Here is a 14,204-nt window from a genome sequence, read left to right as displayed (position 1 = left end):
CCCAAGATAAACAACTTCATCTTTAGACTTTAACGTTCGATACAAATGGGATATTTGAAACAGTGGTTGAAGTCAGTATAGTTAAGCTGAGAAACTTATAAGGAGCAAGTCTGATCAATTCATCAAGATAGTAGCTCTCAATCGGATAAACATTTGTCGAATCTAGTTTGGCTAATTTCCCGTTTCGTATGACAGTCCATAAAACAGCGTCTTGTATTCTTAAAATTTAATGAGTTTATACCGTTCAACGAAAAATTGTTACAACTCAGTCAATATTTTAGGAAGTCTTAAACTGCAGAGGTTCTATTCCGAACAGGGTTAAAGACAAACATCACTAAAATCATACTAAATATTTTATATTTTAGTGCATACTATTCAGCTGAGTATAATAATACTCGATTGATTATTCTAGATGACGGCACAATACTAAAACATGTGTCACATTATGAGTAGATAATAGTTGGTTATGTGGCGGAGACCTGTCCAGTAGTTATTTTTCCTATATATCTTATTCATGTGCTTCCCGTACTTTTCAGCCAGTCTGATTTTTTCAGAGGTATAAGTTACCGTGATTGGAGGAGGGATATATGATAAATGTAGTCAGTCAAAAAGCGAAATCAAACACATACGAACCGAATAGTGATAGACAATGCAATATTTATGAAGAGATTACAATATTTCCCGATTAGTTAGGCAACTAAAGATTAGGTCCATCTAGGTTAGATTGGGACAAAGTAGTAGATATTTTAGATTAGACATGCCTAGTCACTTATTTTGCTGTGGTCATGACTAATACCATATAATAAGTTTTCATTTAATTTGTATTATCGAGTGCATATTCTTATCAAAAATAAACAAAGTGTATGAAAAGATCTCCAGCAATCTGTCTACAGAAGGGTCTTTAAAAGGAATTACAGTATGCTTTAAGTTGATTGGCAATGTAAGCATATAATATACTGTTTATGAATCATGTTTAAATATCAAAAGATCTGTACCCTTTCTTATTTCCAGTGCTGTATTCAGCATCTGACCTTCGATCTGAAATTATATAATCAAGTTATCTCTGAAATTAAACAGGTTTTTTAATACTGAATTCCAACCAAGGTTTATGTAAAGCCTATATTACAGAAATGCCACTTGATTGAATATTTCCTGGTCATCACACTGCACTTATCATGGGTTTGTTTCGATAAATTGCCATCTTTACACTAATCGTTTATAAACGTGTTTTATCTCTGGGTAGCTGAATTAGAAAGGATTCTTTATCATAAGCAAATCCGGTGATTATTGTGATAAAAGTGTTGAATACATATTTCACTTCATTGTGTAAGTACATTAAGCGTTTATTTACTTCTAATTTTAGGTGCCATCGAATCGGACAAACTCGTGATGTTCATATTTATCGCCTGATAAGTGAAAGAACAGTGGAAGAAAATATATTACGTAAAGCTAATCAAAAACGCTTCCTTAGTGACGTGGCTATTGAAGGGGGCAAATTCACCACAGCTTTTTTCAAACAAAATACCATAACAGAATTATTTGCAGAGCCGTCTGGACTTCAGGTTATAAAAAAACTATCTCTCTTTTTAATGTATTTCAATCTTTTATATATTTGTATTTTTACAATGTTAATTTCTTTGGTCTATTTATCAAACTGTGGGAACGTACAGGAAGGCTTTAAATTCCCATTTGAAACTGGAAATAACTTAGTACCATTGTTACTATTCTGTAAAAATAGTTATTAGACACTACGTCAGTCATAAGCAACGTTTAACCTGGCACATACGTGAGTCTGGCCAAATTGTCATACAACATCTAGATGAAATTTCCAAGAATAACACCAAAGCACTAGTATCAATGGTGATAAAGATTTCCTTAGAGATGACTTATAAAGAATGAATTCGCCAAATAAAAGGTGTAGAATAACTTTTAAATCTCAGGAAGAATAAATGGATTTAAGCCATTGCTACCGGTTCTAAATCATTCAGCATCTTCAACCATTAGTTGCGAACCCTAACCGGATAGTGTGAACCTACCAGTGATCAGTGACTTCATGAACTGGCTTCACGTTTGCGATTACCCCCACCTTCAGTTCTCATCCATCCTGTTTCTACACCAGCCAACGTCGTAATTCGAGGTATTTGCCCGGGAATTTGTGCATTATAACCACACTACTTATTAATAACTAGGACTTTTTCCTTGTATGTTGTTGGTTAACCATAAAAAAACGGATTTCTTATTAGTTTATACTTATTTTATCAACTCAGTCATATAGGACTGTCATTAAGTTCATTACCTTAAATGAGATTTTGACGTAAACTAATTGTTTGTTGCATATATATATATATATATATCAATTTCTGTTGAAAAAACTCTAGCTTAGTTTTTTTAATTAGTGTATAACTTCTGAAAGTCACATCTGTAAAAATTTTCTGTGCATGTTTTCTGTGGTTATTTTTGGTGTAACTTCAGGATTTAGCGAAAATGAAAGGGTCAGCTACTCTTGTAGAGACTTCTTCACTTCCTCATTCTGATAAAAAAGGCACGGATTCTAATTTTGGAAGTGTACCTCAGTCTGAAGATCGAGTTGCAGTTACAGGTATTGTCCGAGAAATTCGTCCTGCTGGTTGTATGTTATCATCAACATCTGCCTCTCCACGCGATGTCAGTGCCAATGAATCAACAGGTCCTATATCCAATTCTGAAGCCCAGTTGGAAGCTCTGCTTGATGCTTGTGAAGAAGAAAGTGATCGTATTGCCACCAGACGAGTGTTAGATGAGGCAAAAGTAAGTATGCCTAACTTTTATTTTCTTTAAGCTGTGATTCTTTTGATGAATTCGATTCTCCAAATTTTTAAGAATAAGAATACTGAATACACCTCACTGTTTATCTGCAAATCTGTATGTAAATACAGTCGATTGACAAGTACGCCACACCATACTCCTATTGAAAGGTCTGTAGTTTGCTCCAGTATAATCCCATTCATCATGTTTTATATTTAAATATTGAGCTGACCGATACTGCTTTACATCCCAAACCATTCTTCCATCTACCCTTATGTTTAACATCATTCAGCAATTAAAAAATCTCCATAGAGTATTCAGTAACAAAGAATATTGCAGCAAATAATTGTTTCAGATAATTTTTTCAGGAGGCTCTACGGTTATGAATCCGTGTTATCGATTGAAAATGATAAGTTTCACGTCCATAATCAGTTAGGTGGAAAAATGGCGATATTGATTTGTTTTATCATATCGGTACGTGTTCATGAGCACGTGAGGACAACGACTGAATCTAATCAGTGCAAGAGTTAAATTGATAAACACACAGAAGAACCCATCATCGATATTTTATCCTGAATTTACTACTTCAATATTGGCTCCTTTGCGAAAGTTAAGTGGTGTTTAGCAACATAAAAGATCGTTTTAATGGATCTACCTAATTGACGTGTTAGAATTTCACTTACCTTATCACTTTCGCAAACAATTCTTAGATACAAAGTTTTGATCTTAATTGTGGCAATCCGTGTCTTACATTACCAACAATATATTATGCTAGTACTTCGTAGTATTTACGTGAAATTCATTTTATAACATGGATTGATTTGACTTTAATATTTAGTCTATTGTAACAAGATAATTGTGGATTTATAACTGTAGAGCCTGATGAAGAAGTTATTGAAAACAAGGGTTCACTATAATATTATTTGTTCGGTGCTATCATTTAAGTGATTTCGAATAAATAACTATGTTTTTCCAATTAAACAGGCAGATTTGGCAGAGTTCGAAGAAAAATCACCTTACAATGAAGACAACAATGATTCTATCATCGCTGATGATAATAATAGTTCAAATATTCCTTCTGTAACAGCTATAGAACCATTTTCTTGTCTTCGAAATTGTCTACAGCAATCGGATGAAGTCAATACTGCATCACAAAATACAAATGAAACATTGGAAACAATCGAGCAAATTGTGGAACGTGAGTTGCTTGGCTTTGAATCCCAGTTAAAACCTGTTGAGCGATTTGGAGTTCGGCAAGTTGAGGAACAAAGAGAACATATGCTGAATGAACAGTTAGATATGGCTGACGTAGGTTTTCGTTGCTTTCTCAAATACATACAATCATATGTTAACAGATTATTATTTCTCTAGATTAGTCATGTATCATTCTATGAGTGTAGCAATTTTTATCTTGGTCTAACTTTATTCCTTCATGTTAATATTTATGTAAGTTCTTTTATTGCAACAAGTAATTTGGAATTATCGATCTCGCTTTTGTTTACTCATTTTTGCGGGAAACAAACCATTTATCGTATTTATTTGACTTATTCTAACCAATACAGTGGATTTTAATTAAGAGATATTCTTTTAAATATTCAATCAACTTAACATTTACTGCATTGTGAGGCTTAATAGAAAATGCTTTTAAGAAATTGCTATCGTTATATTTTAATATATCGATTGTAGACCAGTTTTCATTCTTTTGAGTGAATTACTTAACACAAAAATAGTAACTTCCAGTGATCTAAGAGTGATTTAGTGTAATGTTTCGGTGGATCTTGTAGTAGGAATGACTGATGATATGAAGTTTACACGGTTTCTATTGAAAATGCATATGAAATAATAAAGTTGATTATTTTTGGGAAAATAAATGGAACATTCGTACATGTTTTATAAGAATTTTCCAAATCTCGCTTATGTCTGTTTATCATGATGTCGTCTATAAACGTTGTCACTTTCTCATGAAAGTTATACTTTCAGTTCATGTAGTTCAATCATTGTTTTTTCATTCTGATTTTAGGCCGAATTAATAGAGTCCGAAAAGGTATGGCATCTTGAAAAACTGAAAGCCTTACATGAAGCAGACGAACGGCGAGCTGATTTAGAAGATGATGACATGTTTTACTGTTGCGGTAAATATGATCTCTCCAGCCAGTTAGCTGAATTGGAACGTTTAGAGAGAATCCGTATGGAGGAAACTAATGATCCAGATGCATCGATTAACCTTTTAGATTCTGGACAGATATTTTCTAGTGGGCGATCTAAATATCCTAGGAAGCGACCATATGATTCATGTTCAACTGCACATAAAACCCAAGCTCGACAGGTAGTGTGTCCAGGACTCTCACGGACAAACAAGTCAACAAGGTCTACTAGTGTTGGCAAGGTGCATAAACGACTGAGGTTGGATAAACCAAAGAAACCGATAGATGTAAGTTCTTTCCACATTACTTTTACATCATAATCAATTCTCATTTCGTAAGCCATTTGATAGTAAATGGATTGCTTTTTTATAGGTGGATTTCAGATAGTAATCGATATCACTAACTATTCTTAGTATGTTTTTACATTCACTTCGTAACTAAACTTGTGGATAGTAAAAGCACTTTGAAGTGTATCTGTTACAAGTTGCCAGTCTAATCAAATACTTTGGTGATTGATGATAAATGACTACATAAACAAGCCGAGAATTATCGAAGGCAAATTCTTCGAACTCGTTTGTGTAAAAAAAAACATGGGATCACAGGTCGATTGACAGATGATCCTTTTTTAGGAAAAAACTATGGTCTATGTATAAATTGTCTAATCAATATAAGACGAATTATATCACAAAAATCTAATCAGCGTCACCTAGTCAATACATTTTCACTTTCTCCTGTCATATCAATGGATTTTTTAACGACTTTGTTTCTCTTAAGAGTTCGAGTTTTTGAAGTATAATTTACTTTAACTAAAGTCTAAAAGTGTTTAAAATCTCTGATTTTTAGATCACATTCGTTAGTGACAGTGAAAAAGACGAAATAAACATCAATCAAGATATTAGTAAAAGAGGCAAGTCTACAAATCAGTCAACACAAATTGATATTATCGAAAGTAGTAAAACTGGAATTGAGGCATTTGTTGAAAAAATGCATTTTCCACCGACGGTCCACAGCAAAAGATTTCATAAGTCTGGTATCCGAAATAATAATCTCTATTCACGAAGTAATAATCCTCAATCTAAAACTGGTGCATGTTTACAACAGGATGTAATATCTTCCAGAAAACTCGAAAAGAATTATTTGTCATCTCGGTCCTATCCAGTTCCAGAACTCTCTGAAGAGAATGTAAGCTACAAAGGATTAGAAGAGATTCGTCATTTCGACCAATCACATTATCAGTACAATAGATCAACTATTCAAACTCAGAAAAGGGTAGACAGACGAAATACAGAATGTCATCTTCCTGATAAAGTGTTTCGATTTGATGAGCCAAATTCTGTGATTTTTTCCAACCACTACGATCCTGAAAATGTGGCGCATGAGGAAATTGTTGAAGCTAATAATTTAGTTGAGTTACCGTTCAATCAACAGTCGAATAACGTTCTCTCAGACGCATTCGAGGTTTCTGTGGGGAGTTCAATTAAATTACAGTCCGAACGAATACCTGGTTTTCACAATGATTTCCCTGTAAGTACATCTCTTTTCATATTAACTCAAATATCAATGTTAACCAGCTTATTTCAGATGAATTTTGTTACTGAGAATCTGGGATACATTGTGTCTAAGACACGTGTGTTCTGAAAGTAGCTTGTTGTTAACAGTATATTTCAAACACTTACTTTTTTATAGTTACATTCTTTAGTTATGGACTATATAGTTCAAATCCCATATTTTTTGACTTAAACTCTAATATATTAACTATCAAATGGTTACTGATCATCAGGGTCTCTGTGAGTTGTCTTTGGATCAGTTAGTGATCCTTTTTGCCCCGTGTTCTATTGACTTGGTGTTTTGAAAAAACGTAGATTATGTACAATAAATTTTGTGAACAGCAAAACTAGTGTCTGTCCAGATATTAACTCTCCTTATTTATTATTGTATATTTCTTGTAGTTTGTAAACTTCATTTACACTCTGTTTTTTAGGCTTCAGAAGGGCTCAGTCCTACTGGTCTTTCATGTCCGAAATACGTTGGACCGCCAACCACCACTACTCCTGGCATACATTTACAAAACAGGTACCAAAAGTCACCAGATATACCGTTCCGTTTGTTGAGCCCAACGACCCCGTTGGTTCAGCATCCTCCGGAGCCCATGATTCCTGTTCAGTCTATTCCTGATGGAAGTCATCTGAATTTAACAGCAAGACAAGTTTTGGCTTCAACTGGCCAACCTGTGTTTGTAATTACTCGCCAAATGAAAACACCTTCGGGTAAGTTATGCATGCCTACTTTGTTTCCGAATTTTCCAGCAAGGATGAATTCCGTTTATATGGCAATTTTCATCAGTTATTTGATTAAATAAATCCGATGTACATAAAATATTTTAGGATGTAAACATCTCTTTAACTATGTTTTTCAAATTGAGTCAAAGCATAATGGCTTCATTCGGAGCTAGTACTTTCCGCACTGAAGGTTTCGAGATGGATATTTGCTAAAAGTTCTCATCTTCCACTTCGTAAGCTTAAATAACATCGATTTATTGTGTATCCTAGAGTTTTTCATGATTATATTCATACTTCAAGCGCATCAGTCTTGAAATTTTTTATTTCAGCGGCTTTCAATGGTAGTTGGAGTTAGACGTAATCCCATGTCATTGGTATCGACCGCTGATCTTCCTAGTGTGTAAGGAAAAATAGCATCATTCTTTCATTAACTGAAGAAGAATCAGTCTCATTAGTGTGGTTTTTAGGACCTTAACTTTCATAGTCATCCACATCTGACTCCATCTCGGGGATGACAAACCCAGGAATACAAGACTAATTTTATCTTTGGTAATGGACTTGTTGATCAAATGTTTTCTTCTCGTCCTTTTTCCGAATGTAACTACTTTACCACTCAGTGAGTACACTTAAAAGTTACGAAGCTTTTGACATACTTATAGTGACAATACATGTTCAGGATGTATTTTCTAGCTGTATCTGTATTTGCTTTGATAACCATTTTTTTAAAAACTGGTTAGTTAACATTGTTCTTTTCTTGCAGGTGAAATATATCAACAACGTTTTACCCATCCCGTTGCTCCACCACCACAGTTTACGCGCATGGTTTATCGATTACAAAAGCCGTCGGGGATCGCTTCTCGAACCTCTACACTTTTAGAAACTAATCGTATTCGACAACCTCAACTACCGACCGAATCTTCAATAACTTGTAGACCGACAGTGTTGAGTAATTCTCCTACTGCGGGCACTTTAGTCATGAGACCAGCCACTAAAACAATAAATGCAAATGTGTCTCCTGATCCTGGATTACAGGATATGGCAACTTCTGTACAGCATTTTGCTCAACCTCCCCGATTTTCAGCTAATGGCATTAAGTGTGCAACGAGCATTCCTGTGATAAGAATGATTAATTGTGACGCTAACAAAACAAGTCCTATCATACGACTGGTCACCTCGGAAATAAATCATATCAACAATGATGTGACCCATTCGCATAATTCTCAGTCCGTTTCAGCGCTACTTACACCAACTAATACTGTTCGAATCGGGAACACTGTACGGCTCATTCCCAATCATATTTCCAATTCCAATACACAGGTTATTAGGTTACAGCGTGTAGTCTCTAACTTGACGCATCCCAAAAACACATGATCTGCAACAAAGAAAAGAAACCAATTGTTCGGCCGTCAATGTACATATATTTGTGAATATGATGTATCTAAATTGTACAATATTGTATAGTTACTTCATAAGATTTTGTCTGAAATAAAACTCTTATGATAATGTACCGTATTATGGTGTAATAATGAGATTGGTTGTATACGTACCTTTTTTCTCCAGTAGTGAGAAAAAATATAATGTCGAACGGTCTTATTGATAGTAAAGGGTAAAAAAATGCATAATAAATAGGACGCCAAATTAAGTATACTTCACGCATCTTTGCTACTTAGTTCTGTTTCCAAACGTTCTATGACTTGCTTCATTGCCCATGTCATTTTGATACGTTTTCGCTTTCGTTTAGTTTTCGTTCTTTTTACGGTGTGGGGTTTGTGTAATTTTTGCTTACACGATAGTGGATTGGGTCCTTTAGTCTTCTTCCTACGTGTATAACTTTCTTCAGAAAAACCAAATCTGTCACAAAACTGTTTGATTTTACTACACTAAAGAGAAAAATACAAAGAAATAGAAAATCGCAAGTTGTCATGAACTGCACAAAATGAATCAGGCCGGATCCATATTTTACTTGAAGCTATTTTTGCGATAAATATGGTTTTTAATGACAGAATGTGACGTAACACCTTATTTCATAATCACACATTGTGGTTCTTTTAAACGTTTCTATCTAGTATTTTATTAGTGTCACAACACTAGGTTGAACTCAGACAACTTGGGGGGGGGTCGATTATAATTAGTAACCAGCTTCCTAGCTAACTACATTAAACCCCAAATGTCTTGGTACGACCGAGAGCGGGGACGGTCCGCTATCCTCGAAATGCTCTCACATTGTCACGTGTATACATCCACCGCCAGGGAAGTCCTATTTACTGCCTTCTCGCACCAGGGGTATTGTTTACGTAATCGAGAGGACGAAAAGCGAATGTTCGGCGCTTTAACCAAATTGGTGGGCACAGATAGTCTATCTAGGGGAGTTGGAGAACCCTGATTCCAAAAAATGGTGCACACGGGCTCAAAGGTCCTGATGGAACGAATAGCGTATGAACCAATTGTTGCTCACCGGCTACCATGGGACTGGGTCTCCTAACGTTGCCCCACTGCCTTGTGGACCAGACCTTTAGGTAGAAGGCTCCGGGTGTGGCCTCCCTAAGAAAATCACCTGTTTCGGTCTGGGCAACCTGAAAATATCACAGCCCACACACAAATCAAGTGACTTGTGTGGTGCGTATGTATTCGGTGCCCCTTTGTACCAATATTTATGTGTTCAAATAAATAAATCTATTTGCAACAGCTTCAGACATTCTTCATTTTAAGCTATCGATTAGGATGAAACCTTGGCTTTGCACGGCTCACAAATGCCATAATCTAGTATTAATGTAATTCAACGAAGCCACCTCATACGGTGTTTCGGAAGTGTACTTAAAATATCTCGTTGCACCCCAGTGGATGCTGATTTCCTTGTAGTTCATCACGATCTGTTACCGCAGGTTGACGACTACATTCCCAAAACTCTTGACTTTTATGAGTCTCGCATATTATGTGGATGGGTTTGATATCTTCGCCATCGGAAAGTCCTAAATACCACAAAACAGTAACCCGCTCAGTAAATTAGATGTATTCGACTCAATGGTAAAATAGTCATCAGACTATCTTGCAAACAGGAGACAAATATAGAAAGTAGCCAGTTCATCTTTGGTTCAAAACCATGAATTATGATATGGAGTAAAAATGTACTGAAGGACCGTTGAGTGTTTTAGCAGAGTTTTATGATACTGAAAGTAATACATGAGGTGAAACTATGGAGCTCTATTGACTTGATCCATTTCCAGTTAGTAGCTTGCCAGCCATGAATTACTTCAGCGTGTCTCAATAACCAAGTTTATTTTGGGGTCAATTTTGTGCGAAGACAATATAGTTACGCTTATAATCTAATTATTTCGTGCTCATATATAAGCGGTTCCAGTAGACAAACTAAACAGCTACGAGCTTATCCTTGATTATGCTTTTTCTTAGGAGCGCGCTAAGTAGTTACTGCTGTTAATTAAAAACCCAGTGAATATATCGAAATGATTTCTATATCTACAGGAAGTTCCGAGTGCAGTTGTTTTAGGTAATTTTCGCCTCTCCGTTCCCTGAATCATGACAGGATTTGAAAAGAAAACTGGATTAGAAGTGAACACAGACAGAATACGACCACAGAAAACTGCTCAAAGCCAATCACATGCGGCCTTTTCATGAGGAGTTTTAGATGTGTTATCTTCGTATTTCAAGAGGCTTTACAACTGGCAACAGAAAACTAGAGTGAAGTGTAACATTTTCAAGGCCGACTTTTTTCAATGCATTCCGCTGTGAGGAAACAGCATCGGTTAGGATCCTCGTTCTCTGACGGAAACACCACTTCGGTCACACCCCTGCACGGTCAGTGAAACGACCTCGGACCGTAGTTTGCCGATTATAATTTTACTGTTCTCCGATCGGCATGGTGGGCCTCAGAGGAACAAGTATTCTAATATAACCCGATTGTTATTATGATAACCAAGCCTAATCACCACATGAAGGTGGGGACTACTGCCGAAATCTACTGGAGACTGTTTTCTGAATCAAATTTCTAGATCCATCAAAGTACGAGGAGTAGCAGTAGTTAAGGAGTGACTACAGTCGACTGACCAATAAGCAAAATGAGAAAAATTTGATTGAAAATAAGGTACCTTTGCAGAAAACATAGTTTTTATAGCAAATCCTTTAAATTAGTCTATGTTTCGATTTCCTTTTGGATCACAAAAAACGCCTTTTCCTTGAAATCATACATGTAGACACTACGTTAAGGAAAAGTTGATTGTGAGTCTAAACTAAATGCTCAACTTCTCATTGAATAAGATATTGCAGTTATTTGGTTTCTCTAAAATACCACTGGGGTTCAAATTCCTGTACAAAGCTGCTAGGTGTGTCTACTTGTGATTTGAATGTTATTCCGACGATAAATTTTGTTTTACACTGCTGCAAGTGAACACTTGGAACGAAACTCGTGAAGAAGTTTAAGTATGTCTGAATGTAGCTATTCCCACTATACTGATAGACATCAAAACATGAGGAACTCTGTTATCACTTTCTAATATGAACTGCTGACAGTCAGTTTAATAGGAATCATAGTACACAACCGGAATTTCTTTGTAGTATAGTCATTCGGCAGGAAGACTTCAATTGATTACCTGTTGTTTCATTAGCATCATCATTAAATGCTTACGACATAAATTTCAAAGGTTGAAAACTCATCACACACCGCAGCAGAAGCAATGTTATGCACAATGATAATTGGACCACTACAGGTAACACAAGAACTATATTACTATTGTAAGCCGTTCTGTGTCCGATGTTCAGTGAAATAAGATGACATATCCGACGTTTGGAAGTAGGAAATACAAATTGGTGCAATAAATAACGTTTTTGATTATGAAGCCTTAAAACTTGAATAGCATAGGAAAACATGCAGATCACTAGTCAACTTGATACAACTGCGGCTACACAAGTTCTAATACGATAAGTTTATACGTTGGTAATTCGAGTCTACTTCACCAGGATACAACATAATGTAGTGCTTTCTGAAATGAACATTTTAAGTGCTTCTACTGACTTATAATTATTCCAATAAACATTCTCCTGAATGGTGATTGTCAATAGGGTATTAAAAATCAACGGTCGGATGATTAACGAGTACTTCTAAACACTCCAGAGGACCTTAAACTAGCACACCAAAATGGTTTCGCTTTTGCTAATGTTTGATCCAATGACAATACAATTAGGTTTTATGGTGAGACAGATTTCAGCGTAAGATCAATTGCGATGTGCCAGAAAATATTAGATAAGTAGCGGTGTGTGTTGACAAACAAGGAGACGCCTTACAAGTGATCTCATCAATTTAGTCTTTTATTTATATATTTAACAAAAGCCACGTTTATCTAACAAAACTGTGGTGCTTGGATACTTTAGAAGAATAAAATGTCCACTTTACAGAACTAAATGGCGTAATGTTTATGTACTGTCTATTCCTATTAATAAACACTGTCAGAAATAATCTCAGCTGTTTACATTTAAATAATCTTAACGTTTCGTTTAGTAAACTTGTCTGGACTTCTTCGGCGTGATAATCAAAGTTATCCCATTAATACTTCGAATAAGCGGATTACAGATTTTTTAAGAGGTTTTCCTTTACATCTGGATGTATTACTTGCCTATGATGCAACCAACATGCTCACTAATAACCCAAAACCGTTTTACAAAAGATACTAATTACTTTCACTGAATTGGTAAAAGCTAATACGCTCAATACTTTTGTTAAGCTGAAATTGGTTTCGAACAGTTTCACTAAACTAATGTAAGGTAAATTATCTGAACATTATAATTTGGGTATTCACGAAAATGTGTTCACACTGACATGATATCACTAGACAAATAATTGGCCAAGAATCAGCGCGTTTTACCAAAAATGAGACATCTTGACATTTATTTGATAGTTAGAACTCCAATTAAATTAATTTGAGGCTACTGTAATTCCTTTGTAATCCTAGGAATTGAGGATCGGCAGATGAAGGGGGACTTAACTACACCTAAATATACAAAACAATTATACTCTAGCATATTAGTGAAATATTCAGTAAGTCTGATACCCTACTAGCATGATGAGACAAAATGGGAAATAAACTAGTGTCCATTTTATTTCCAACTAAAGCATCATAAAATGAAGTTCGGACAAACCTGCAATTTTTCACAAAACTCACCTCCGAAGGTGTCAAGTCCGGTGCTCTTGTAGCCTTTTGTTGAAGCAACAATGAAACTGGAATAGGAATAGATTCCAAATTGATTCGTCTATGAGCGATGAAGAATATCGGCATTCCAGGGACAGCTCGGGCATACTGTTGCAGTGACTCGTCATTAGAAGCTAAGGCAAATAACAAACTTCCCTTCCTAGACTTAGTTTCGGAGCATTTTCTTGACCGTGCAGTGAGAATTCTTCTTTTTATGCATGAAAAGGCAGATGTGTTTTTATGTACTTTGTGTGTACACTTCAGAACTTTATACTGTTGGAGAATTTGTAGTGCTGCGGAAAACAATGGACCTAGTTTTTCACACTCTAGAATAATACATGATGATGTAACCAGAGTAAATTCGCACGAAAGCGTACACTTAAATTGTTGCTCAATGTGAAGCTGCTGTACTAACGCTTGTCGTGCAAAAGTACTGTCAACCAATATTTCAAGTGGATTAGTTTTTAGTCCAAAATGAGTATCGTACAAGTCAATAGTCCTCCTGTAGTTTTTAACACGCTTAATCTTCATTTACAAAAACAGATGAGATCTATCGCTTGTGAGATATGCACGCGCAACTACTCCATTGGCTGAACTAGAATGGAAATAAACTCAACTTCGGTTCGTAATTCAGACAGTCAACTTAGCGACCTATCAGAATAAAGCGGGAATTATCATTTTGACCATTACGGTCAGCTTCCCTCGTTCTGTGTTTTTCCGCTGATTTTTCTGTTTTGCTGCATAATTCGATCTTTCAGAGTTCTGAAATTCCATAATTTATGTGGTACTCTATGTGTTAG

The 14,204-nt window shown here is 35.7% G+C and overlaps 2 protein-coding genes across 3 annotated transcripts in view; one reads left to right on the top strand and one right to left on the bottom strand.

Moving 5' to 3' along the window:
• Smp_128890.1 (putative helicase) overlaps positions 1-8,578 on the top strand; it is a gene marked incomplete at both ends in the record, with an annotated part of 30,879 nt that extends 22,301 nt beyond the window's left edge. The window contains 7 exons of one of the 2 annotated variants that reach the window (XM_018793637.1): positions 1,364-1,562; positions 2,473-2,787; positions 3,769-4,092; positions 4,805-5,215; positions 5,772-6,452; positions 6,910-7,195; positions 7,968-8,578. In XM_018793637.1, coding sequence (XP_018648129.1) covers positions 1,364-1,562; positions 2,473-2,787; positions 3,769-4,092; positions 4,805-5,215; positions 5,772-6,452; positions 6,910-7,195; positions 7,968-8,578 — 2,827 coding nt within the window. Of the gene's footprint in view, positions 1-1,363; positions 1,563-2,472; positions 2,788-3,768; positions 4,160-4,804; positions 5,216-5,771; positions 6,453-6,909; positions 7,196-7,967 lie in introns of those variants that run through there. The other variant, XM_018793638.1, reaches the window with a different exon arrangement.
• A 61-nt stretch (positions 8,579-8,639) lies between these two features.
• On the bottom strand, positions 8,640-14,195 carry Smp_012540 (hypothetical protein). The gene is made up of 2 exons (XM_018793636.1): positions 13,378-14,195; positions 8,640-9,087 (listed from the first exon to the last, which is right to left on the bottom strand). The coding sequence occupies exons 1-2, from the start codon at positions 13,933-13,935 to the stop codon at positions 8,857-8,859; spliced, it is 789 nt and encodes a 262-aa protein (XP_018648128.1). The 5' UTR covers positions 13,936-14,195; the 3' UTR covers positions 8,640-8,856.
• Positions 14,196-14,204: the final 9 nt, after the last annotated feature.

Source organism: Schistosoma mansoni, chromosome 1, assembly GCF_000237925.1.
Source record: "Schistosoma mansoni strain Puerto Rico chromosome 1, complete genome".
NCBI classification, from domain to species: domain Eukaryota; kingdom Metazoa; phylum Platyhelminthes; class Trematoda; order Strigeidida; family Schistosomatidae; genus Schistosoma; species Schistosoma mansoni.
The sequence above is the reverse complement of the archived record's forward strand: the minus strand, read 5'-3'. Positions and strand labels throughout refer to the sequence as shown.

Excerpts from the sequence above, each read along its gene's own strand:
- Smp_012540 (XM_018793636.1), bottom strand. The coding sequence starts at position 13,935 with ATGAAGATTAAGCGTGTTAAAAACTACAGGAGGACTATTGACTTGTAC. Across the intron at positions 9,088-13,377 it reads CGGACTTGACACCTTCGGAG|TGTAGTAAAATCAAACAGTT; the intron begins GTGAGTTTTGTG and ends TTTTCTCTTTAG.